This window comes from Oryza sativa, chromosome 1 (genome assembly GCF_034140825.1).
Source record: "Oryza sativa Japonica Group chromosome 1, ASM3414082v1".
Classification (NCBI taxonomy): Eukaryota; Viridiplantae; Streptophyta; class Magnoliopsida; order Poales; family Poaceae; genus Oryza; species Oryza sativa.
Window position 1 is genome coordinate 1,918,274 of NC_089035.1, and position 25,786 is coordinate 1,944,059.

The 25,786-nt window shown below is 54.9% G+C and overlaps 3 protein-coding genes across 3 annotated transcripts; 1 reads left to right on the forward strand and 2 right to left on the reverse strand.

Annotated features, from left to right (window-relative positions):
• Nucleotides 1-1,993: 1,993 nt before the first annotated feature.
• LOC4325690 (endo-1,4-beta-xylanase 1) lies at nucleotides 1,994-16,950 on the reverse strand. Its single transcript, XM_015771242.3, has 4 exons — nucleotides 16,472-16,950; nucleotides 4,388-6,580; nucleotides 3,723-4,271; nucleotides 1,994-3,307 (listed from the first exon to the last, which is right to left on the reverse strand). The coding sequence occupies exons 2-4, from the start codon at nucleotides 4,400-4,402 to the stop codon at nucleotides 2,198-2,200; spliced, it is 1,674 nt and encodes a 557-aa protein (XP_015626728.1). The 5' UTR covers nucleotides 4,403-6,580; nucleotides 16,472-16,950; the 3' UTR covers nucleotides 1,994-2,197.
• Nucleotides 16,951-20,389: 3,439 nt separating this feature from the next.
• On the reverse strand, nucleotides 20,390-21,281 carry LOC4325693 (probable calcium-binding protein CML16). Its single transcript, NM_001409787.1, has one exon. The coding sequence runs from the start codon at nucleotides 21,196-21,198 to the stop codon at nucleotides 20,653-20,655; it is 546 nt and encodes a 181-aa protein (NP_001396716.1). The 5' UTR covers nucleotides 21,199-21,281; the 3' UTR covers nucleotides 20,390-20,652.
• A 2,216-nt stretch (nucleotides 21,282-23,497) lies between these two features.
• On the forward strand, nucleotides 23,498-24,425 carry LOC4325694 (16.6 kDa heat shock protein-like). The gene has a single exon (NM_001401474.1). The coding sequence runs from the start codon at nucleotides 23,624-23,626 to the stop codon at nucleotides 24,074-24,076; it is 453 nt and encodes a 150-aa protein (NP_001388403.1). The 5' UTR covers nucleotides 23,498-23,623; the 3' UTR covers nucleotides 24,077-24,425.
• The last annotated feature ends 1,361 nt before the right edge of the window (nucleotides 24,426-25,786 follow it).

The following is a 25,786-nucleotide window of genomic DNA, read 5'->3' on the forward strand; positions in this document are numbered from 1 at the left end:
TTGCACACTTGAGCTTGCATAGCCTCATGTCTGAAGTCTGAACATCGAACGAATGGAACGAATTCAACGGATGAATCTTGACGGCACAAACAAGCCGCCGACCGGAGCAAACATTGTGAATCGTGATGCATTTTTACATGCAAATCCTTGCTTAGAAAGCATCGAAGCACGTCCACGAATTGATCACAAAAAATTATAGAAGTTAATGCGTAATGAACTTGCATATGCATGGAGATCGCACGATCTGTATATCTAGCTTTAATAAATATTTTCCTTGCAACATCCAACACATATCTTCATATCTCAAAAGACACTTAAACAGTACCTACTATTGCATTGGATAATCTAGAAGACCAATAGATCTAGAGGGATGAACTAATCTAGCAAAATACAGCGTGTGACGAAAATACGGTGATAGTAATGAATGCTATAATACTTTTTTGCAAGAACACCAGTAGGAGTATTTGTTTGGCAACAAATTTTACTCCATTTAATCGTCGCAAAAAAAAAGGTTTTGTTAAATTTCGTTGAGGGCCTTAATATATGTTGGGCCAATGCAATTTGGGCCTTTTAAGCCTTCGATCCAGAAGGCGGTGGACGCTGGTCATGTTTTCATTTGGAAGTGCCTCTGTTCAACGGTCAACCGCCATAACAATTTGTGGTTTGAATTATTTTCGAAGAGTTTTTATACCTTTTTTAAGAGATGCCATGTTTTTTTTACTCCTTTTAGGAAGTACTGTCAACCTCTCATCTCCAATCATTGACAGCGGTGGAAACAACCCCCGGACATGTTGGGGCTTCCAGAGACCTAGATAAATTGGGTGGCCACTCACGCTCTATTGTTGTCACTTTTACTATTGAGTGCTATCTATTTAAGTGAAATATTGGTCGATCATCGTGAAACGCTATTAATCGTTTAGACTTGCCGTTGGGAATTAACTGAACAAGCTCTAAATGAACCGTGTTTTAACTTTTAAGCTCTATAAAACAACAATTGAGACCATGTTTAGTACAACTCCTTGTCGCCTCCTCTAACCTCTAAACTTTACTATACGCCTGCGCGGACTATCTTTTTATCGGTTCAACACACCTAAAAGGAATATAAATGGCTGGAAATTGAGGGGGAAAAACATTTTCTGAACCTAACCAAATGTGGTAGTACAAAACATCGCATATTCGTTATATTATATTTAAAAAAAGAAAATCATGTTCTATAAAACGAGGATTAGCCCGTTTTTACCTTATTTCTTGATTAACTTTAACCAGTACAATACCTTACTTTTCTCATACAATACCCAAATGTTGAAAATGTAAAATTGTAGTTGTTGTATGTGAGGTACAAGTTGCTTTGCCCTCTGTCCGAAGTGGCCGTGCAATCTGTTCTCTGCTCTCACACAGCCAAGAGTGGAAGGAGGACTCATTCACCAGTAGACAATTAGGATGCCCAATGGTGGAGAAGCATCCACCACAGCTTCCTGGATTAGGGGCAGGCGACCACGATATGATCAATTCTCTCCTCATATTGCTCGTAGAGAACACAGAGATCCGGATGCGGTAAGCCTCTGGGGCACAGTCTGTCAGCCGTCCAACAACGCTTTAGGGCAACTAGCCAGGGGAAGTAATGACATCAAGGGGGTGCAAGAGACCTCCAGATAGGCTCTTGACTGAAAGGGGATTCGACCGAAGAAGAAAGCATTGTAGGCCGAGCTGGAAGAGTAGTGGCCAGAACTCTCCCACTTCCAGATAAAGCGATCAAGTCGATCCTCGAGCTGGATCGATTGCAACTATTTAAACTTTTAAGGTCTATTAAACAACGATTGAGACCCTGTTTAGCACAGCTCCTTGTCACCTTAGAAATATAAATAGCTGGAAACTGAAAGGAAAAAAAACATTTTCTGAACCTAATGAAATGTGGTAGTACAAAACATCGTATATATTGCACAGATAATCCCGTTATATTATATATATATATATTTTTAAAAAGATAATCATGTACTATAAAACGAGGAATAGCCCGTTTTTACTTTATTTCTTAATTAACTTTAACCAGTACAATACCTTACTTTTCTCATACAATAGTTGAAAATGTAAAATTGTAGTTGTTGTATGTGATCGAGGTAAAAGTTGCTTTGCCCTCTGTTCGATCAAATAATCATCAGTATAAACTGTATGGAGTATAAAATAATGGAAGTAATCGTCAGACGTCCATATCCAGCACAAGAGGGGTGTCCCCCTTCTCCACGGTGAACGTCTTGTGCATCTTCCCCGTCGCCGTCGCGAGCTGCACGACGTACGTGCCGTGGAAGCCCCTGAACTTGAAGTGGCCGTCGCCGTCGATGTGGCCGCGCGCGTGCGACGTCCACTCCCGCCGGAGATCTATGAACCTCTCGCCGGCGTCGTTGACGGTGCCGTCGGAGTTGACGAGGCAGGCGTCCTGGCGCCACATGTGGCCCTGCATGAAACCCCAGAACATGACGCCCTCGACGGCCGGGTGCGCGTACGCCTCCCGGAGCACCACCTCGAGGTCGTCGGCGCGGAGGTCGACGTCAGACTCGCAGACGTCGAGCTCGGTGAGCCAGACGGGGAGGTCGGTGGTGGCGAGCTTGTCGAGCGCGTCGCAGATGACCTCCCCGACGGGGTTGGTGACGTGGCCCTGGAGGCCGATGCCGCCGACGGCCGCGCCCTTCTGCTGCAGCGCGGTGATCTGCTCGATGTACTTCTCCGGCGTGGCGTTGGGGTCGTTGCCGCCCTCGACGTTGTAGTCGTTGACGAAGAGCGTGGCGCCCGGGTCGAGGCGCGCCGTCTCCCGGAACATGAAGGCGTTGATGTCGTCGCCGAGGCGGTCCTGGTAGAAGCTGCCGTGGAGCATCTCGTTGTTGACGTCGTAGTGCGGGAACCTGCCGGCGTAGCGGGTGAGGAGGCCGGTGAGGCGGCCCTGCACGGCGGCCGTCAGCTGGTCGTGGTCGAGCCCCTTGATCCACTGCTGCACCACGTTGTCGACGGCCCAGAAGATGCAGTGCCCGCGCACCGGCTTGCCGTAGCGGTCGCAGAAGTCGAGCAGCGCGTCGGCGTCGGCGTAGTTGAGCTGCCCCTGCTGCGCCTCCGTCCAGTACCACTTGAGCTCGTTCTCGAACACCGCCCAGTCGAAGTGCTTCGTGAAGAAGTCCACGAACGCCGGGTTCTGGATCACCCCGCCATTGATGCACGCCCCGAACGGGAAGCTGCTGTCCATCTGCATCACGCGTACGGACGCCCCCGATATGCTCCCCGCCCCACCGAACTTGAGAACGACGTCCCGCTTCCGCACCTGCAATTAACTCACCATCATCTCAATTAATTCACGTACGACGCATTGCATGGACTAATTAATCTTGCGTTAATTTGGCATACGTGGCCGCGAGAGTGACTTCTCGTTACGTGTCAATGATGCTCATCGATGTCACTATCTAAACAACGAATTATCCATTGTAGCCGTTTATCTACTCACTTGAAAATTCGATCATTTCGTACTGTACGTGGCACATCATGTGTCATGTGCCACGTCGAAAGTATGTTGGTCCCGCCTAATCATATATGGTATAGTAGGTGCTGATGCAATGGTGAATGGTGATTGCTCTTGAAACGTAAAAATGGAGATGAAACCAATCGCCTAGCTACTGATCGTTCTCACCAATAATAAACTGTTTTAAATTTGGTGCCCATCGGGTGATGTGAGTGCTCACCTTGTCAGTCTTCTTCCTGAGTTTCCTGAACCGTGCCCTGCGATCCGTGGCGAAGATTTGGAGATCCATCACCTTCACGTCGACGCCGTCGGGCGCGCCCTGGACGAACACCGTCGCGCCGCACGGGCTCGCCTTGAGCCGGAACGCGCCCTTGATCTCCGTCCACCTGCCGGCCTGGGCGCACACCGCGCCGCCCTCGACGACGCACTCGTCGTCGTCGTCGAGGCGGAGGTTGACGCGCACCGGGTGGCTCCCCTCGGCGCCGTCGCCGAGGCTGATCCACCCGGCCACGCGGTACGTGACGCGGGGCTTGAGCGCGCCGGCCACCGCCCGGCGCAGCCCGTCCTCCTCGCCGGCGCGGCCCGCCGCGAGGATGTACCGGCCGCTGGGCTTGTAGTCGTCGGCCACCGTGTTGATGGTCTCGGTCGGCACCTTCTCCGGCTCCTCATTGTGCACGGACAGCGCCGTGCACTCGCCGACCGCCGCCCAGCCGGCGAGCCCGTCCTCCAGCGTGCTGTTCTCGAGCAGGTTCACGTCGAAAACCACCCCCTGCAAACAAAAAGCTCAACCATAATCGATCACCGTAAATAATGCTGCTTTTGAAAAGGAGTGAGTACATAGCTGGCAAAGTGATCAATCAACCAATTTTGTTGATTGTGCCGTACCTTGGTGCAGGCCATGATCGTGGCAGCAGGAGCAGGTGATCGCCGGAGTCTGGAACGACTTGTTCGCCGTGGATTGGTGATTTGCGGTGGCGAGTCACGGCGATCGGACGAGACCGTATATAAAGGTCCGATCGGTCGGCCGTCAAAATCATTGCGACATAGTTCTAAAGCGTACCGACCGCCAAAAATATTGTGCAAACTCGAAGCAACCACCACCACAGCGAGAGACGACGACCTCTGCTTCTCCTTCTCTCTCTGGCTTTGCTGCGTTTGAGTAACAGTAAAGCTTGGGCAAGCAAGGCTGCAATTGCATGCGTGGCCGTCTCGTTGGGTCCAGGGAGCTGTGTGACTGGCAAAGTGGGACCCACATGAGACGTGCCCCACATGTCAGAGGGGGGTGCTTTGAGATAAGGTGTTCTTTTTAGTAAGCATCATTACCGGCACATCCAAGCATGTGTCAAGGCCGGGTCCGTGCTTTTCTTGGCTTTGGGAAGAGACAACTAAAAGCGATTTGTTTAGTCGCCGGTAACGCCAAACGTGGAATCATTAGGGCACAAACCAATCGGAGATTAGATTCGACATGGACTTTTTCTGTCCACGATAATCTCTCGTTTTTTTAGCACTGTTCGTTAGGAGGACTGAACTCGTCATGTACTGCTAATCTCATCATGCTACTGTGTTTGCTAATTAATTTACCGGTAATTAAGCAGAGGGCGCCTAGAGCTAGCCGGAATTGAGAACTTGGGATAAGAGGAGAGGAGAGTGCGACGGCGGCGTATCCAAGTTGCAGGCAGGCAGCCGCCCCACGACATGACTACGACGACGACGACGACGATAATGGAGGATCAATTAGGCGTAGGGAGTGGAAGTACGAAGCTTCAAGACACAAACATCGGCTACTAAAACGTGAGGTTTGGTGACGGATCGTGTGGCTGTCAATCCAATGAAGGAACTTTGTACTTCATAGCCGCAGGTCCATATGAACATGGATCCTTCTCGAATCTTTGTTTGAATCGATCGCATGATACTCTCTTTGCTACGAAAATACGCAATGGAAATGTACATGTTTACAACATTGAAAAAGTCCACTTTGACTCCCTTAATTATCGGCAGAATCTAATTCGTAACCCTCAACCGCAAAACCGGATAAGATGACTCCCCGAACTATTGAAACCGGTGCAATTTGACTCTCTCAGCGGTTTTGGAGGGCGGTTTTGCTGATGTGGCGCTGACGTGTTGATGTTGACCTAGTCTCCGTCTCACGTGGCATTCAAATTAAGAAAATATATGTGGGACCCATTTGTCATTCACACAAAGAAATATATTATGGGACCCACTGACATATGGAGCCCACATGTCATCCTCTCTCTCTCTCTTTTTCACCGGTCTGCAAGAGCGAGAGCTGGACAAGCGGCGGCGACCGACGGGAGGCAAGCGACACTAGGGATCTAGGGCAGCGGCAGCGGCGGTCGAGGGAGTGGTCGGCAGCGGCGGCGGCGAGGCCAGATCTTCCTCCTCCTTCTCTCTCCCTCATCTCTTTCTCCCCTGTTTGTGTGGCCAGCAGGAGTGGTCGGTGGCGGCGGGATGACGACGGGACGGCCGGCGGATGACGCCTCCGCCCTGCCGTGCAGCAGCCGGGCAACCTCATTGTGGCGCACCGGCAAGAAAGCCCTCGCCGCGCACGGCGACGACGCCGCAGGTGCCCATCTTGAGGTACATGATGGGCCCGTACTTGCGCGCTAGCGACGCCAGGTCGGTGTGCGGGGCCGGGCCGACGAGCGGGAGCGCGTCGAGGACAGGGACGCCCGGGGGTCCGGGGGGAGGCGGCGGCCGCCGCCAGGGGAGGGCGGGCGGTGTCACGCCCCGAACTAGTCCCGACCGGAACTAGCCCATGACGCTCCAAATTAACCTGTTAATCGATACCAGTCCCAGGAAACAGTGCTGGTATCACAGGAAGACAGATTATCACAGCAACAGAGGTCTCTTTATTATAGAGTAGGAGTACAATCAAGTCGGGCTGCGGACAGATCCCGAGCTCACAACTGCATTACAAAAGGGAGGCGGAAGCCAAGACTTGGACCAAACAACACAGGCGCGACTTGGGAACTAGGCCGAAACCCTAAAACTCATCGTAGCCGGCTTGCTCCTGGAAGAACTCCTCGTCAGCGGGATCCGCTTCATCTTCTTCAGCAACTGGGGGGATTATTTATATAGAGCAAGGGTGAGTACGGGAGTACTCAGCAAGCCATGGGAAATAAGTGTTTAATGCAGGCTTCAAAGAAAGGGCTGTTGTTTTTGCAATTGATTTTATTTGAACTCTTTTCTGAAAACAACTAAGTGAGTGCTTCTCAAACGACACGGATGAGACAGTGCGTCTCGTCCGGTCGGAGTATGTGCAATGTATCAGTCTTTAAAATTGATCAAGATTGGCACCCGGCCAACAACTTTCAAACGGCCACCCGGGCCAACAACTTTCAAACGGCCACCCGGGCCTAGCTGATCCCATCAGCTGCAGATTTTCCAAACAACGATCCCCTTTTCACGACAGCAATTTCACAAGGCAGTAGTCAAACAAAACTACGCTAGGAATCACCTCACATCCGCCCATGACCGTGGGCACGGCTGTTCGAACAGTTTGTTGACCTCTGCAGAGGGGGTACACTTTACCCACACGACATTACTAACCCGGATCACCCAGCCCGTGGGGATCAGCCACGTCGGGAGACCTCCAAGCTTTCATGACAAGGCATTTCCAAAGCCGACACAGGTTTACCATATGCCGATGAGAGGGGTCCCAGACCAACAACAGGTTAGGTCCCAGACCATACTGTGCCAAGAAGCCCAGAGGTCCTCCCCGACACCACCCCGGCGAATCCACATGTCTCTCGGCATCAAGGCTCCCCTGATAAGCTAGTTACTCAACCAGGGGTGTCCCATTCCACCCATGTGGTCGTACTTGTCTTATGTTCGGATGAAATTCCAAGGAAACGGTCCTTAAGTGCAAGAGCGGGAAACCGTACACCCGATACGTTCCCCGGTCCGCGGTTTTGGAAATTCATTTAGTTCGCAAGCACTGACCCAGGTGTCGGGTTTTCCAAGCCTTTTGTAAAACCCAAGTTTTACCCAAGAAGTTTTTCAGATTTTAAGTTTGAAGGCGACCGTCGATACTCGCATAGGGTGCACGAATATCGAGGCGCAACTAGATGGTTACAAGGGGACATGATATAACAATTAACAAAGGAAGGATCAAATGCAACAAATTAGGTAAGTCCGCCAATCTGCCTTGCAGACGGGACAAACAGATTAAGTGCGATCCTATCAATGCATAATATTTTTCAAGCAACATAATTAAATTCAAATATAGGCTCAAGATGTTCAAAGGTGGCTTGCCTTGCTCGAGATCTGGAGCTTGATCCTCGAAATCCTCGCACTGCGGGTCTTCGGACTCCAAAACTATACGCAAAACGGGACAACTCAACAAACGGCGAAAATAAAGCCCTATTAATGACCTCTAAGCGTGCCATTAGATAGATCTCGAGATTTGAGGAATTTTGGAAGTTGAACGGAGTCAAACGGACTTACGGTTGGGAAGATATTGAATTTCTAAGATTATTGGATTTTTGGTCTAAAGGAAAAGGATTTAATTAAATCCTTTTTGAAAAAGAAAAGAAAAGAAAAGAAAAGAGGGAGGGAAATTAGACTTCCCTCGGGCGGCTAGGGTGCGGCCCGGGAGAAAAGGGGCGGCTCGGCCGAGCTTAATGGGCCGGCCGGCCCAAAAGGCGGCCCAGAGCGCGCGCGGGAGGGGAGGAGAGAGGGAGCCGGTGGACCGGGCTCACCTCGCGTGGTCCCGGGTGGGACCCGCTTATCAGCGGCTCGGCTCACCGTGCGGAGGGAGTATGCAGCGTGCGCTAGGGTTTGGGGAAGGGACGCGGTGCACGCGCGCGGTTCATGGAGGACGCGGATGCGGCGGGCCCACGCGTAGCCTCACGGCTCGCGGTGGACCGCACCCGCGAGCGGGGCCGGAGGGAGCGGCTGACCGGGGTCGGCTCGACCCGGTCTTGGCCGAGCTGGCGCCGACGTGGCGCCTACGTGGCTGCCACGCGGGCCGGCGGGAGGTAGACGACGATGCCGGCCAGAACGGACGGCGGACGACAGCGGCGAGCGGCGGAGCAAACCACGGCGATACAGGCGAAAGCGAGCACACCGGGTGGTTGCACGAGACGAGGGGAGACGAGCCAACGGCTCGGATTCGCCGGAGGGAGCTTGATGGCGGCGAATTGCGGCGGCGGCAACCGGCGGCGGAAGAAGGGGGAAACAGCGACGAGGTCACGAGGGGCCGATTCCCGGCGGCAAAAGCATCTACGCGGCTACGGGAATCCGATGCTAGCGTTGGGTTAGGAGGAAACGCATCGAGGGAGGCCGGCGACGAGAGGCGCTTCCGAGCTCGGGCGGCGAGCACATGGCGAGCGGCGGCAACGGTCGGGGCGGCGCCGGCTAGCTACGGGGAGGCTACTTGTCACGACCGGAAATAACCCAACGGGCGTTCCTTACGTGCGTGCATTAATCCTTGTCCCAGGAGGCAAGGTACACCAAAAGTTAATACAATTCAGAGTTTAACAAGCGGAAGCGTAAATAGATAATTTATTACATGGGCAGCGAAGGCCCAGCACACCCAAAGACAAACGAGAAACAGCGGAAGACTAGGGCGACGACCACAGGCACTTGACGGCAGGCACGAGCTAGACACCAAAGCCTTCATCCTCCAGGAACTCCTCTTCTGGGTTTGGGAAGAATTGAGCAAGACTGAGTACAACCACCGTACTCAACAAGACACACCCACAAATGCAGAATAAATGCAAGGGAGTACAAAGGAGTTATACAATAAAGGGTTAGGGTTTGCAGTAAACAGCATTTAAAGGTAATTAGTTGCTCAAAGCTATTTTGTAAACGCGAATCTAGAACTATACCATATTGTTTATCAAGGCCGTGAACCCACACGAACCTGCCTTAACCCAAGGCCTACGATGATTCAGACCGAACTGGCAACCCGACCCTGGGTCCCAGCTCGTCCCAAGCCAACCCAGGCCAACCATTCCACATTTTAGTTGCTAAGCAGGTTTTAAGAATTAAAACACTAACTTGGGTACATTACTCGGCTTGCCCATAACCGAGGGCGCGGCTATTCGAATAGATTATACTCTGATCAGAGGTGTACATCTTTACCCACAAGACACATCTTCCTCACGTGTAACCACGTGCCACATACCACCACGGTATACAGACGGAAGACGTGACATAGTTTCCAACCCATCCTAGCCATAGACAAGAGTACCGACCCAATCCCACCTACGGCCGGAACCCCCGGGACAGGCAGGCAGGACTGAGCCCCTAGCAGCAGGACACCGGCCCTGTGCCATGACATCTCGACTACCGGGCCGCAGCTCGTGTAGCCTTCATTTGCCCTGGAGAATGTCCATCGACCCCCGACTTCATCCATCTCCATCCGTGTACTTTTGTTTATAACCAGACTGAGCCACAAACTAAGCCTTACCCACTAGACATGTGGAAGTACGGTAGTGCTTTGCAACAGAGGCCCGAAGACCGGTCCTTATATGGCCGAGGTGCTACTATCAAAACCATGCACCCCGAGCCCAGCCTAAAACCATTTTGGGGATTTTGAATAGAGGGGGCGGTGTGAATCCAATTCCACAATAATCCAACAGTTCCAAAATGTCAAGGTGATATGAATATTCCCAAAGTCTAGAGTTGTAAAACCACCTAATGTTACCTAATTAAATTGCGAAGCATCTACCTAAAATTAAACTAGTGGTGCCATGAGTAGAGTGTCCACTAGTTGGGGTTTTGTTTACTCTAGGGTGAACAAGGAAATAATAACAATAACAATAATAATAAGGTCGTAACAAAGGTAAATAGGCATGGCTAAACAAAACAATGATAACGCGGGAATTTAAATAAAGCGATAATGCGATAATTTAAATCAACATAATTTTGCAAACTGGGATTCAATATGTTCAAAGATGATGTGACTTGCCTTGCTCGCTTTCCCAAACGTCGGCTTCAACTTCCACGAAGAGCAGATCTTCCGAAGCTGCAGCGTCTACACGACCAACGGAAAAGAAAAGGCTTTTACTCTAATAAACTCCATATAACAAGCAGAAACAAAGCACAAAAATGGGTTCTTGACTTCTTAGGAAAAAATTAGAGACTTGAACGGTCCAATTCCGAGTTCAAATGGCCAAGTTATGGCCATTTGAAGTTTATATGCTCTTTAAATGAATATTTGCGAATTTCTTCATTTAAATTTTAATTTAAAATCGGATTTATTGCGTCAGCCGAGGGGAGGGGTGCGCGGACCGGGTCCACGGGAGTGGGGCCCACGTGTCAGCCTCACGGTCCACGGTGGACCGGGTGCACGCGGCTTGCGCCGGCCGGCGCCGTGGGTCCCACGCGTCAGCCGCACCCGAGGGCGCGGGCGGCTGACGGCCGGGCCCCACATGGCAGCCGCGGGGCGCGCCCGAAGACGGCCTCGCCGGCACGGCCGACGGGATGCGGCGCGCCCGCGCCCCTATGGTCGCCGGCGGCGGCCATAGGCACGGCGGAGCGGCGGCCGAGAGAGGGGAGGGAAGGGGGAAACGAAATGGGCGGTCCATGGCTCACCCCGGGTCGACGGCGACGACGGGAACGGCAACCGAAGCGGAGAGAGGCGGCGGCGCGGCTCGGGTCGACGAGGACGGCGGCGTTCCGGTGGTCGGCGGTCGAAACGAAGGGGTGGACGAGGTCGGCGAGGACGCGGCGAAGCCGAAGGAGGCGATGCCGAAGCGGGAGGAGGTCCGGTGCGACGACGGCGGCGGACCGGAGCTCGGCGGCGACGGCGGAGAGAGAGGACGACGGCGCGAGCTCGATTCCGACGGGGAGAGAGAGCGGCGAGCGGCGGAAACGGTGGAGATAGGCACGGGGAGTGTTTATATAGTGTTGGGAGTGAGAGAGGGCGACCGGATGAGGAGGAATCGGCCGCGGAAGATCCGGCCGCCATTGATGCGCCGGCGAAGTTCGCGGGAGGGTTTCCAAACGAATCCGAGGGAGAGAGAGAGGGAAAAGTGGGGGGGGAAAGAGAGAGGGAATCACGGGGAGTGATTTCCCCCTCTTTATTGCGCGCGGGGGCGGCGGGATGCGGCGAAATCTGCGGCGGCGGCGGCGCTAGGGCACGGGCGAGGCGGCGGGTGCGGCGCGAGGTAGGGGATGACGGGTGGGCCCCACCCGTCAGCGAAAAGAAAAGAAAAGAAAAGAGGGAGGGAAAATAGACTTTTCTCGGGCGGCTAGGGTGCGGCCCAGGAGAATTGGGGCGGACCGGCCGAGCTAAATGGGCCGGCCGGCCCAAGGCGGCCCAAGACGGTCGCGCGCGCGGGAGGGAGGAGAGAGAGCCGGTGGACCGGGTTCACCGCGCGCGGTCCCGGGTGGGACCCGCTTGTCGGTGACACGGTTCACCGTGCGGAGCGAGCACGCGGCGCACGCGCGCGGGCGGGGGAGGGACGCGGTGCATGTGCACGGTCTGCGGAGGAACGGATGCGGCGGGCCCACGCGCAGCCTCACGGCTCGCGGTGGAACGCGTGCACGGGAGGGGCTGACCGGGGTCGGCCCGACCCGACCTCGGCTGAGCTGGCGCCGACGTGGCGCCTACGTGGCTGCCACGTGGGCTGGCGGGAGGAAGACGAAGGCCCGGCCGCCAATGGACGGCGGGCGGCGGCGGTTTCTCCGGGGCGCCTTGCGACGATGAGGGGCGACGGGGCGTACACCGGGACGACGAGGAAGAAGGAGAGGGAGCGAGCCAACGGCTTGGATTCGCCGGAGGGAGTCTGTCGGCGGCGGATTTCGGCGGCGGCAACCGGCGGAGAGCAAAGGGGAAAACGGCGACGAGGTCACGAGGGGCCAATTCCCGGTGGTGAGAGCATCTACGCGGCCACGGGAATCCGTTGCTAGCGTCGGATTGAGCGGAGCTACGCCGAGCGAGGCCGGCGACGAGCGGGTGCTACGGAGCTCGGGCGGTGACGGCGGCGAGCACACTGCGAGCGGTGGCAACGGTCGGGGCGGCGCCGGCTAGCTACGGGGAGACTACTCGAGCTACTACCGAAAACTAAGGGGGGGAGATGGAGCGAGGAGGAAGAACGGAGGGAGGCATCACCGAGATGAGGAGGGGCGCTGTGACGAGAGGCCGACGGTGCGGGAGGGATCTCTCCGGCCTCGGGCCGGGGAAGAGGAAGGAGAGGACGCGCCCGGAGTCCCCTTCCGCGTCCTAGTGCGCACCGGCTCCTCCGGCACACACGCGACGGCTGCGGTCGGCGAGAGGGACGGCAATGGCGCGGGCGAGAAACAGGGAAGATTGGGAGGGGAAAAGGGGAAGGGAGGGCGCCTGGGTTTATAGGGGGCGGCAATGTCGGTTTGGAAACCGACTTTGGCGGTCAAGGCGCGAGCTGGCGCTCCGGCTAGCGGCCAAAATGGCGACAGGAGGGAGGGAGGATGACGCCGGCGGGAGGAAAAGGGGAAAAAGGAGGGGGAGAAAGGGGCTTGCCCCCTTGCCGATTTGGGAAAAAGGAGGAGGGGAGCGGGGGCGTCGCGGCAGAGGGAGGAGGGCTCTGCTTCCGTCCCTTGGCGGCTTGCGCGCGGAGTGGCGGGGCCGAGGCGATGACGACGGCGATGTCGGCGGGGCGGTTTGGAGCGGAGCGGTGACACGGGCGACAGGCGCGGGCAGGCGCTGACGACGGCGGCGACTAGGCGGTTGGCCACCACGGCACGCGCGCGCGGCTTGCAACAGGAGGCGCGACGGGTAGAGTGGCGCGGCTCGGGCACGCGCGCTGGCGCGGACGGCGCGTCACGGACGGCAACCACGCGGGCGCGCGCGCGCGAACGACGCGCGGGGAGCGGCAGCGAGGCAGCGGAAAGGAGGGCTCGGCTCGGCGCGGGCAGCTCACGCGCTCGCGCGCGGCAGAGCGAGGGGAAAGGGGGGGCGCTCGGCGCGAGCGGCTTACGCGCACGCGCGCGGCGCGCGGGCGGGGCGGAGCGGAGCGGAGGGGAGCGGAAGGGGAGAGCGAGAGAGAGAAAGGGAGAGCGAGCGCGGGAGGGAAGGGAGAGAGCCGGGGGAGAGGGGGAGATGGGCCGAGAGAAATTCGGCCCATCGACCCCGGGGGAGGCAAAATAGACTTTTGCGGAGGAATTTGATTTGGAAGGATTTGGATTCGGAATTGAACTCGACGATAGATTGGGGATTTGAGATCTTGAGAAGGCACGGACACTAGACGACAAGCAAAGAAACAAATTTCGCAATTAGGGTTTTTTTTTTTGGAGATAATTTTTCCGCTAGGCGCCACGACGGAACGGGCGCTACAGGGAGGAGCTTGGGTTTATAGGGGCGGCAATGTCGGTTTGGGAGAGGGGAACCGACATTGGACGGTCAAGCCGACGAGCTGGCGCTCCGGCTAGCGGCCAAAACGGCGACAGGAGGTGACGCCGGCGAGAGGGAAAAAGGGAGAAAAGGGGGAGAGAAAGGGGGCTTGTCCCTTGCCTCTTTGGGAAAAGGAGGAGGGGAGCGGGGGCGACGCGGCAGAGGGAGGAGGAGCTCTACCTCCGTCCCTTGGAGGCTAGCGCGTGGAGTGGCGGGGGCCGGGCGATGACGACGGCGATGACGGCGGGGCGGTGTGGAGCGGAGCGGCGACACGGGCGACAGGCGCGGGCAGGCGCGGCAGAGGCTGACGGCGGCAGCGACCAGGCGGTCGGCCACCACGGCGTGCGCGCGCGGGAAGCAACGGGCGGCGCGACGATTTGAGCGGCGCGGCTCGGGCACGCGTGCTGGCTCGCGGGGCTGAGCGGCTGCGCGGCTGCAGGCGCGGCAGGGCAGCGGGGCCGGGTGACGCAGACGGCGCAGGCGCGGCACGGACGGCGACTACGCGGGCGCGCGCACGCGAACAACAGCGCGCAGGGGTCGAGTCGGAGGGCTCGGCTCGGCGCCGCGCACGCGCGCGCGGCGCGCGGGCAGAGCGGAGAGTGAGCCCGGGAGGGAGAGAGAGAGAGAGAGCCGGGGAGGGAGGGGAAGATGGGCCGAGAGAGATTCGGCCCATCCAACCTGGGGGAGGCGAAATAGACTTTTGCGGAGGGACTTTCGGGAAGGATTTGGATTCGGGATTGAACTCAACAATAGATCGGGGATTTAAGATCTGAGATGACACGGACACTAGACAACAAGCAAAGAAACAGATTTCGCAAATAGGGTTTTTAAGAGATAGTTTTCCCGCTAGGCGCCACGATGGAACGGGCGCTACAGGCGGTAGGAGCAGAGGGAGAGGTGGAGGAGGAGGCAGAGGAAGGGGCCGGAGAGCACGACAGGGTCGGTGCAGAGCACGGCGAGCTCCATGGCATCTGGAGCGACGAGGCGGGGCGGCAACGGCGCCGTGGGGGAGGGATGGGCGAGGACGTCGACGACTCGCGGGGAGAGAGAAAGAGAGGCGGCGAGGGGGACTCCGCTCCGGGCTGGGTGAACTCTGGCCGGGATGGGGTTGGAGGAGGCGCCGGCCACCGCCGCTCCGGCCCCCGTCCGCCGCCGCCGACGATCTGGCCCCTGCTCCGGCCTTCGCCCGCCCGCCCTCCTGCCGCCGCTAGCCCCCATCCCACGCTCGTAAACAGAAAGAGAGAGAAAGAGAGGGGGAGGTTGAAGAAGGTAGATAAGAGGGGATGACACGTGGGCCCCACATGTCAGTGGGTCCCACAATATATTTTTGGGTGTGAATGACAGATGGGTCCCACATATTTTTTTAATTCGAATGCCACGTAAGCGCCACGTAAGATGAAGACTAGGTCAACATCGACACGTCAGCGCCACGTCAGCGAAACCGTCCTCTAAAACCACTGAGGGAGTCAAATTTCACCGGTTTCAATAGTTCGGGGAGTCGTCTTATCTGGTTTTGCGGTTGAGGGTTACGAATTAGATTCTGTCGATAATTAAGGGAGTCAAAGTGGACTTTTTCCTTACAACATCACGTATATGGAAACGATGGAATTAAAATGTAAGCCCAACCCAGCCCATCTCACACACAAAATGGAAGGGCTTTATGGGCCTGCTAATTAACTTGAGGAATAAGTTTACTACAGGTCCCTCCACTGTCAAAACCGTTGAGGATGTAAAATGAACTTGTATTGACAATTAAGGGATGTTGTATACCCGGTTTTGTTGTTGAAGGAAGTGAACCAAATTCATCAACAAGTTGAGGGACGTAATATGGATTTTCCTTCAGTTGATCGTCTGCTCTATTGGGCTAGGTCTACGTTTTACCTTGCGTTGGAAAAAGTACACCAAAGGTCACTCAACTTGTCATCGAGTTACAAAACCGTCCTCCTATCGCAAAACCAGATATCAGTCGTCTCTCAACTAATTAAAACCGGTTACAATAGGTCTGACCCGATTTTATTCTACATGGCGGCTGAGTGAGCGTGGAACCAACGTGGACCCCACATGTCAGGATGCCACATCATCTCTCTCTTCTCTTCATCGGTTCAGAGAATGCCGGGGAAGCGGAGCACGAGCACCACGCCGGTGGCCGGAGCTGGAGGAGCTCCTGCGGCTGCCTCTACATGAACTTAGTACGGGGTCATTGACTGCTTCATTTACCAATCTCCCCCCCCCCCCCCCCCCAAAACAAAAGCTGCGATGAACATTGCTACGCAAGGACATGCCGGGAAAAGGACTCATTGACCTCTAGTGAAGATGGAAAATGGTGATGAGAAATTGGAGATTGACGCTGTCTAGACATGAACTTAGTACGGGGCTACGGCGACAGTGGGCAGCCAGTACACCCGTGCAGAGGAGTAAACTGTTGCAACTCAACTTGGGTTTTTTTCGACAACAAACATCTCGTGGATTGAGAGTTCATATTGGTTTCTTGCACAGATTAATTGCAGAGCAACAAGAAGATTGGGGGAGAACATGGCACTATAATCGAATTAAAATATACCAAAAGATCAAATTAAAGAAAAGAACAGTCAAACCCACTAGATCCCTGAAAAAAAACTGAATCTCACCTAGCTGTCAGAATCTTCAGAGCCCCCTTGATTCTTCAGCTCGGCTTCTCAGACACGAGATAACTGAATCGAACCATGGAAGAAACAGGAGGAAATACGGAGAGGAAGAAAGAGTCTTGAGAGAGGAGTGGCGACGCGGAGAGAGGAAATACGGTGAGAGAGGAGTGGCGGCCGCTGAGGCAAGCCACCGCCGTCCTCGCCCGCCTCGGGACGTCGCCGAAGTCCAACTGCCTCCACGCTGAGTGCGCAAGCGCTGCTCTTCCAGCCCCCAGGACAGGAGCAAGCGAGCGGCGGCCCCGAGTCGTCGTCGTGCTCCGCGTCGCCAACCGCCGCCCGTCGCGCCAGCCCTCCTCTCAGCCGCGCTCCTCCCCTGCCGGCCGCCGGCACGCCCGCCGCGCCGGCACTCCTCCCCTGCCGAGTGCTGCTCGAGAGGAGAAAGAGAAAGAAAAGGAAGGGAAAGGAGGGGAAAGAGAGAGGATGCCGACGTGGCATCGTGACATGTGGGATATACATGGGTTTCATGACTTGGCCGTCACGTTGAATAAAATTGGTGTCAAAACCACCAAAGAATCTATTGTGACCGGTTTTGATCAGTCGAATGACGTGGGATATCTGGTTTTGTGGTTGGAGGATGATTTTGTAACTCGATAACAAGTTGAGCGACCTTCGGTGTACTTTTTCCCCTTGCGTTTGGTCTATTTTTACTAGGCCCAACTTGAGAGAGGCCCACTCAGAGTGAAGGCTAGTCTGGGCTGGGCAACCGAGTAGACAGTCCGGAATAAGTCCACTTTCCTTCCCTCAACTCATGCGCTTGGTTGAATCACATCCCTCAACTACAAAACCGGATATAACCCATCCCTAAACTCCGAAAACCGTTGCAAATCGACTCCTCGAACGGTTTTGGAGGCGGTTTTGTCCTACGTGACAGTTGACTTGCTGAGTCAACAAGCGGGTCTCACATGTCAGCAGTCTGAGTGCCCCTTGCAAGTGCCAATGATAAAAAAATAAAAAAAGGTAGGACCCACCAGTCAACCTCCTCCTCCTTCTCATTCTCCCTACCTTATCTCTCTCTATCTCTCTCTCTCGCAGGCAACGGCTGGCGAGCAGGCGGAGCCGCCGGAGTAGAAGGCTACCCGCGCGCGGCTGCCGCTGGCGACCTCCTCCCTGTTCCCGCGCACGGCCGATGACCCCCTCCACCCACGCGCGGCCGTGGCCGGCGACCTCGTCCCCACGCCTGCACCGAGGCCCGTGACAGCGGCGGCGGCCGGCGACCTCGTCCCCGCGAGCGTGCCGCGGCCGGCTACCCATTCCCCCGAGCGCGTCGTTGCTGGTGAGCTCCTAACCATGCCCGCGCGAGGCCTCCATCGGCGACCTCTTCCCCGCACCTATGCCGAGGCCAGCGACCCCTCACCCATGCGCGGTCGCGGCCAGCGACCTCCTCCCCGCGCACGTGCCGCAGCCGGCTATCCCTTTCCCCGAGCGCGCCGCTGCCGATAAGCTCCTAACCATGCTGGCGATGATCTCGTCCCCACGGCGGCGCCCATCAAGCGGAGGATGCCGGCGGAGCGATGGCGACGACAGGCTGCGGGCGGAGCAGAGGGGCGGGCGGAGCGGCGGCGGTGGAGGTGGCCAGAGGAGGAGGAGGTCGCCGGCGAGCACGGTAGCTGTGGCAGGTGCGACAGCGGTTGACGACGACGGTCTACTCCACTCCGTCGGCATGCTCCGTCCACCGCCGCTTGGCCTGCCCCGCTCTTCCCTGCCGCGGTGGGGTTCCAGACTGTGGCGAGGAGCGCGGAAGCGTGGTCGGGGAGGCCCATGGAGGAGAGGGAAAAGCTGCCGCCGCCCGCGGTTCCTCTCCTCCCACCAGCTGCCGGCGACCGCGCGCCGCTTCTGTCCCTTCTGATGCTTCCCGCGGTTCCTGTTCCACCGGCCGCCGCTCGTGTCTCCTCTCCCACCCGTCTCCGCCGCTCCTCTCCCGTCCCGGTGAGGTCAACGGGTGCGGCGACATCCTTCTTATCTGCCCGCCCTGCTCTGCCCTTCTACTTCCTCTCTCGCCGCCGCCGAAGACGACGACGGCGACGGGTTCGACAACGACCGCCCGCTGCCCTCTCCCGGCGGCAACCCGCCACTGCCCAGCTCCGCCCCTCTGCTCTGGCCACCGTCGCTCCGCCCGCCCCGCTCAGCCCCTCTGCTCCGCTCCGCCCGTGGCCTGCTGCTCCGTCCCTCTGCTCTGCTCCGCGCTTACTCAGCACCGGTGAGTTCATACTGCATAGACACTTACATGTGGGTCCCACCGTGCTGAGTCACGTCGCCAACCGAGTCAACGACGCCACGTCGGACGAAACCACCAGCCAAACCACCGAGGGGATTTGCCAAACCACCGAGGGAGGGGATTTGGTCTGGTTTTCAAAGCTGAAGGAGCCGATATACCAGGGACGTGATTTAACTAGGGACGAGAGTTGAGGGAGGTAAAGTGGACTTATCCCTTTCAGTCCAACGCAGAACAAACATTTCGGCCCAACGACAAGAGCTCAAGAAGCATTTCGGCGAACGGAAAATCATATTCCAAATTTAATTGGCACATCCGCACATGAAAGCATCTCACAACGAGGTGGTGCATTTCCCTCGTCAGCCACAGCATCTGACAGATAAGCAGATCACTTACCTGCATCACTGCATGTACATTGACAATCTGGGCAAACTGAATAAAATGTACTGGTAGTAGCTACAGATTACACTGCATCTTGAGATCAATATCTAACCAGAGAGGTTAATGACAGAAGTTATGCTGACAAGATTGCATACTACTTACTGCAGATAATTGACCAGGTACAAAACTATGTGGTTAAAGGAGTGGACGTGAAGAACCAAAATTCAGTAGTGATGGCCAGTCAAGTAGATGTAGCAGCCTTTTCTGGCCGGTGCCTGCATGCATATGCAATTGACATTGCTGCCTGAGATAGACTGAAGGTTTCAGAGGGCTAATGGATTTTGAGGCATAACAAATTGGACTCTGCTTTTTATGGTAGCCTTCTTCTAGATCATGGAAGCTGGTTGCTTTGAAAATTGTCGGATGGCGGTGATCCAACAGAGATGCAGAGTAACAGAAATCTACTCTGCCGTAGACTGTATAATCTCCCGTGTTTGTTGAACTAACTACCATATCTCAAATCTGAATGTATAATCTGCCAGTGTCAACTGCGTGCTTCCATTTCAACCCGAGGTGTAACATGTGCACACAAAAGCTCTTCTCTGAATTCCGCAAATAAACTCTGCTTAATTTGCAGATGAGTTCGTAGTTGTCACTGTTACCGCTATGAACCCCGTGTGGATGGTGGGGGAAATTGACAGGCGTCGTCACTCGTCAGTGCCGTGAAGAAGAATTAACCAAAACTCAATCTGCATGCAAGTGTCCATGGTTGCCTATTTGTTGCTCTTCTAGAAGTAGTGGCACTTGTTGCTCTTGCTTGCCAGTTGCCACCTCGATCCTCTAGTACAATGTTACTAGCATTGGTGCTTTGCTTACTTTTGAATCTTTTGTGGCTTCACAATGGCCGTCAAGATCATAAAAATAGAGGGCCGTTTTGGATTGAAGCCAAAACGGTGCCTTACCAAAATTTTAGTAATTTAAATAGTAAATATGTTAGTTTGGTTTGAAGCCAAACCCATACACAATTTGGCCATATTCTAGAATCTTCTTCACCATACTACTAAATTTTGGCTCCATGTTGGTATCAAACCAAAAGTAGGCTAATTAACTTTACCCTACCACCAAAATTTACCTAGATTTTGTCACACTACCAATAAATAGTTAGGGTACCAATAAATAGTTAGGGTAGAGAACCAAATAGGCCAAGAATCCACAAACCACACAAAGGAAATACTCAAACACAAAAACTGAAGTATGACGAGATGAGCTTTGTGGAAGAGAAGATGACCAGCAATTCTGTCATTAAAAGTTCGGCCAAATCTTAGCTGGTCCAGATCAAAGTAGCATACATCAGCAGATCGGTGTACACATAATCACATATAATAATATACACGGCGCTGCTAATTACACATGGAAGCATCAGTCATGGTCTCATGGATTCAGATCGATATTACTACCCTTTTATTACATCATTTCTAGGTCAAAATAATGACAAACAGAAGCGAGCACATCTAGATGACCTGACACTGTTTTACTCCGTCTTGGCCTTGTCAGCGCCGCCGGTTGCAGCGGCATCACGGCACATCATCTTCTTGAACTCCTCGAACCCGACGCAGCCATCGCCGTCGACGTCGACGGAGGCGATCATCCTCTCGCACTCCTCGGCGCTGCAGCCCTCGCCGATCCGGCCGAGGACCTTGCCGAGCTCGGCCGCCGTGATGCGGCCGTCGCCGTCGACGTCGTACACGTCGAACGCGGCGCGCAGCTCGGCCTCGTGCTCGGCGTCCCCGCGCCCGCGGCCGTGGAACGCCGCGAACTCGCCGAGGTCGACGAAGCCGTCGCGGTCGGTGTCGAGCTCGTTCATCATGGCGGCCACCTCGCGGCCGCCGGCGGACTCGCTGGGCGGCGGCGCGATGGCGCGCGTCACCGCGGCCAGCTCCGAGGGGGAGATCCTGCCGTCCCCGTCCGCGTCGAAGCGGGTGAAGACCCTCTCGATCTCCGCGTCCGCCGGCGCCAACGCCGTCGGCCTCTCAACCTGCTGCTGCTGCGGCATCTTCTTCTCGGTGGTGTTCGACATGGTTGCAAGACTTGCCGTAAGCAAAAGCTTGAGCTTAATTAGCTGAGTGAGCAGTGATCAGAAGTGTGGCTGTGGTGAGCTAGAGCTCGCAACAATGCAGAGGGGAGCTATTAATAGGGGTAGGTGCACGGCGCACGCGCCATTGACGCGCACCGACTTTTCATCTCTTTGGATAAAGAAATGCATAGTCGTACAGGAGAGAGTCTTTTTGTGGCCTTTCCCTGCTGCATAGGCCGGCGTGGCAAGCGCGTCTGCCACGAGTCGCCCTCGTGAACATGACACGTTGTCGGCTGATGGAAGTGGTGCGAATCTCGGGAGAATTGATGCAAATTTTTCGACCTTTTGCAGGCAGTTTCTTCGAAGGGGGTGCACATGTATGGAGAGTACGAATCACCGGCCACGTCTTCCGTGTGACCGTGCTGAAGTATGTATACTACGGAGTAGTATAGTCGGGCAACAGTTTGCTGTAGCTTTCATGGCCTATCAGTCCAGAAGAGCTGTGTACTTGGTGGATAGACTACACGTGTCCACGGAGGGAAGAAAAATGAGAGATCATAGTAGTATATAGCTAACTTTGCCATTTCAACTCAAAATGAAAAGTAAACTCATTCTCTTTTTGAATAAGTCCATTTTACCTCCCTCATCTCTTGTCCTTCGTCGAATAACATCCCTCAACCAAAAAAACCAGGTATAACGACTCACTCATCTCCGAAAACCAGTGCAAATCGACTCCCAAGACAGTATTGAGTTCAGTTTTAGCTTAGGTGCCATCTAAGTGGCATTCAAAGTAAAAAATTAGGTGGGACCCATGTGGGGCTCACCTATCACCCTTCCCCTCGCTCTTTCATCTCCTCCTCTCTCACAATCTCATGCCTTCAATCGGCTCGAGCAGCGGCGGCGGGTGTGGGGGAGGAGCTCGCCGGGAGGCCACGGCCGGCCGGGCGCAGGGGAGGAGGTCGCCGCCGGGTGGACGCGGGGGAGGAGGTCGCCGGGAGGTCACGGCCGGCGGAGCCCGGGGGAGGAGCTCGCCGGGAGGCCGCGGCCGGCCGGATGCGGGGGAGGAGGTCGCCGGGAGGCCGCGGCCGGCCGGGAGCAGGGGAGGAGGTCGCCGGGTGGTCGCGGCCGGCCGGACGCGGGGGAGGAGCTCGGCGGGTGACCGCGACTGGTCGGGAGTGCGGGACGAGGTCGCCGAGTGGCCACGGCCGGCCGGGAGCGGGGGAGGAGGTCGCCGGGTGGTCGCGGCCGGCCGGACGCGGGGGAGGAGCTCGCCGGGTGGCCGCGGCTGGTCGGGAGTGGGGGAGGAGCTCGCCGGGAGGCCATGGCCGGCTGAGCGCCGGGGAGGAGCTCGCCGGGTGGTCGCGGCGGGCCGAGCGCGTGGGAGGAGCTCGTCGGGAGGTCGCGGCCCGCCGGGCGCGGGGGAGGAGCTCGCCGGGTGGTCTTGGCCAGCCGGTCGCGAGGGGAGGACCTCGACGGGTGGTTGCGGCCGGTTGGGAGCGAGGGAGGACCTCTCCGGGAGTAGGAGTAGATGAGTCGTGTCTTCAAGCCCTCCGAGGCCCGCCCCCGACCGACGTTCGTCGCCACCGGCCGGCCGAATCAGCCTCTTGCATGTGCGGTTGCGAGAAAGAGATTGAAAGGAGGAAGAAGATAAGAAAAGGGGCTGACAAGTAGGCCCCACCATTTTTTTATTTTAGCATTTGTCACTTCCATGTGGGACCCACTTCTATTTTGGTGATATGGCCGCCACATCAGCATATTTGGACCAAGTCAACCTGCCACATCAGCATAAACCGCTTACAAAACCACCCGAGGAGTCGATTTACACCGGTTTTCGGAGATGAGGGAGTCGTTATACCTTTTGTGTGGTTGAGGGATGTTATTAGACGAAGGGCAAAAGATGAGTGAGGTAAAATGGACTTATTCCTTCTCTTTTTATACGAAGAAGAAATTCTAAGGTACTCCTTCACAAATAGTGCCAGCCCAGCAAAAGTCCAATCCAGCTCCGTGAATTGAATCCATTATCCATCTCGTATAGATTATCAGCCCATTGTGCAATCCTAACAGGCCCATTTAATTTTGAAGCCTGGTCCAGTCCACGCCACCAACGGACGCGCCGTCGATCAGCTCTAGAGATCTCGCGCCACACCCAGCACCCGCTGCTTGCCATATGCCGGTGACCTCCAGAACAAGCAGGAAACCTCATCACTCACCCACTCCTCGACCCTTCACGACGCATCCAACCCATCCTCACTTCTCAACTGATTCTCGTATAAATCCACCCCCCTCGAACACCGGATCATCGGTCGCCAAAAATCACACAAACCTGCGTGCAAAGCCATCTTGATCCAGCGAGCAAAACAAAACAAACGTTGGAATTAAACCGCGAAACCGAGAGCAACAAACTAACCAAGCAGTAACCAACAGCACAATGTCGCTAGTGCGGAGCGGCAACGTGTTGGACCCGATGTCGGTGGACTTCTGGGCGGACGCCGACCCGTTCGGCGCCGTGCGCTCCCTCGCGGAGCGGTGCCCCGTGCTCACCAACGTCCGCGTCGACTGGAAGGAGACGCCGACGGCGCACGTCTTCACGGCCGACCTCCCCGGCGTCCGGAAGGATCAGGCCAAGGTGGAGGTGGAGGACGGCGGCGTGCTCGTCATCAGCGGCGAGCGCGCCAGGGAGGAGGACGTCGACGGGAAGAACGACGAGCGGTGGCACCACGTGGAGCGCAGCAGCGGCAAGTTCCAGAGGCGGTTCCGCCTGCCGCGCGGCGCGCGGGTGGACCAGGTGAGCGCGTCCATGGACAATGGGGTGCTCACGGTCACCGTGCCCAAGGAGGAGACCAAGAAGCCGCAGCTGAAGGCTATCCCCATCTCGGGCTGATCATATCACCGTCCGTGTTCGGCTGTTTGCTGCGTGCATTTGGCATGATCACAAGGATATGCCAATAATAAACTGTGTTTCAAGCAAGGGAAAATAATATAATTGTCATATGTAGCCCGTACGTACGTGTCGCTCGTGTGTATGCATGTGTGTACTAGTAGTACGCACTACGTGTGTTACAGTATTGAACTGTCTTAATTTGTCGTTGATGATCAGTTCTTCGTCAGATATGCGATCATGTACCTGTCTACCGCGGATATGGGAATAAATCTGTATTGCTAGTCGTACAAGCTAGTTGATCGATTCATTTCACTAGTTAAAGAAATGGAGGACATGCGTGTATGGGTCAGGGGAGCGTAATGGTATTGGGACTAGCTATCCATCACACGACAGATTTTTGAGTCTAAATCACACAGATTTTAGATAGTTAGATTAGGCTCATTTAATCACTTGATTAGAAGAGTCTATGCATGTATCAACATATATTAATTATATATATTGCATATATTTTATTTATTAGATCTTTACATCGCAAAAAAAATATCACCAACTCATCTACTAAAAGTTAAAGTGTAATTACACTAACTATAATGTAATTACAGTGTAATTATAGTGTAATTACACTTACATGTCATATCAACTAAATTTACAAATGTAATTTTAGTTATATAGGACTGTAATTTTATATTTTAAAGGAAATAACAAATACACATTTACTTACACATTATTTTTTACTAAAATTATAGTACACTTATATATCGTATCAACTGAAATTACGAATGTAATTTTAGTTATATAGGATTGTATTTTTTTTCACTAATCAGCGAAATGAAAAACCACGTGTTTAGCTAAATCGAATAGGGAGGAGGAAGCGGAATAAGTGAGAAAACGGTTCCGGACACGGCGCACTAATCAAAAAATTCGCACGGAAACATGGGCCCACGCGGCCTCAACTCCCCCTTGCGCCCTAATCAGCACAAATCGTGGCGTAGATCATACGGTCGAAAAAACATCAAATACGAAGGAAAAAATCACGCGACAAATTAATATATAGCAAATTCATAATTTAAATATTTCAATTTTAGCATCACAGCGTTGGCCCGTAATGCATGCATGTTAATTTTCCTCACCCATCATCTGTGGGCCCATGTGCGAAGGGTCAGCTGGCCCATGAAAACACACAGATCTCAAAGCATATCGAACCGTCAAAAATTCTAGTGATATCTCACGAGAAATCTGTCGACAGACGTTTAGCAAAATCGAATGGTATTTTGTTTTTCTTTCTCAATTTCGCTTCGGCCCACGGGCCATGGCGAGAGAAGGCTGATCTCATACGAGGTGGTCTCCTTGTGGGAAGGCCCCAGAGTGGCTTGCATGAAGCCTTGGGTGGTCTTCGGAAAAAGTACATTGAAGATCTATCTCAACTTGTCATCGAATTACAAAATCGTCCCCCAATCGTAAAACTAGATATATGACATCTCTCAACTTACAAAATCGTTCACTTTAGATCTTTTGGTGGTTTTGACTCCGGTTTTATCCGGCGTGACGGCTAAGTCAGCATAGGACCCACGTAGGCCCCACATGTTAGGAAAGAGAGAGGGTGATGGCATGCCCTCCTAACATGTGGGGCCCACGTGGGTTCTACGCTGAGTCAGCCACCACGTTAGATAAAACCGGGGTCAAAACCATCGAAGGACATAAAGTGAACGA

What these genes read in the sequence shown, in the direction of transcription:
- LOC4325694 (NM_001401474.1), top strand. Translation starts at nt 23,624, where the DNA reads ATGTCGCTAGTGCGGAGCGGCAACGTGTTGGACCCGATGTCGGTGGAC.
- LOC4325693 (NM_001409787.1), bottom strand. Translation starts at nt 21,198, where the DNA reads ATGTCGAACACCACCGAGAAGAAGATGCCGCAGCAGCAGCAGGTTGAG.
- LOC4325690 (XM_015771242.3), bottom strand. An exon ending in TCAGGAAGAAGACTGACAAG is followed by an intron (nt 3,308 to 3,722) that starts GTGAGCACTCAC and finishes AGTTAATTGCAG; the next exon opens with GTGCGGAAGCGGGACGTCGT.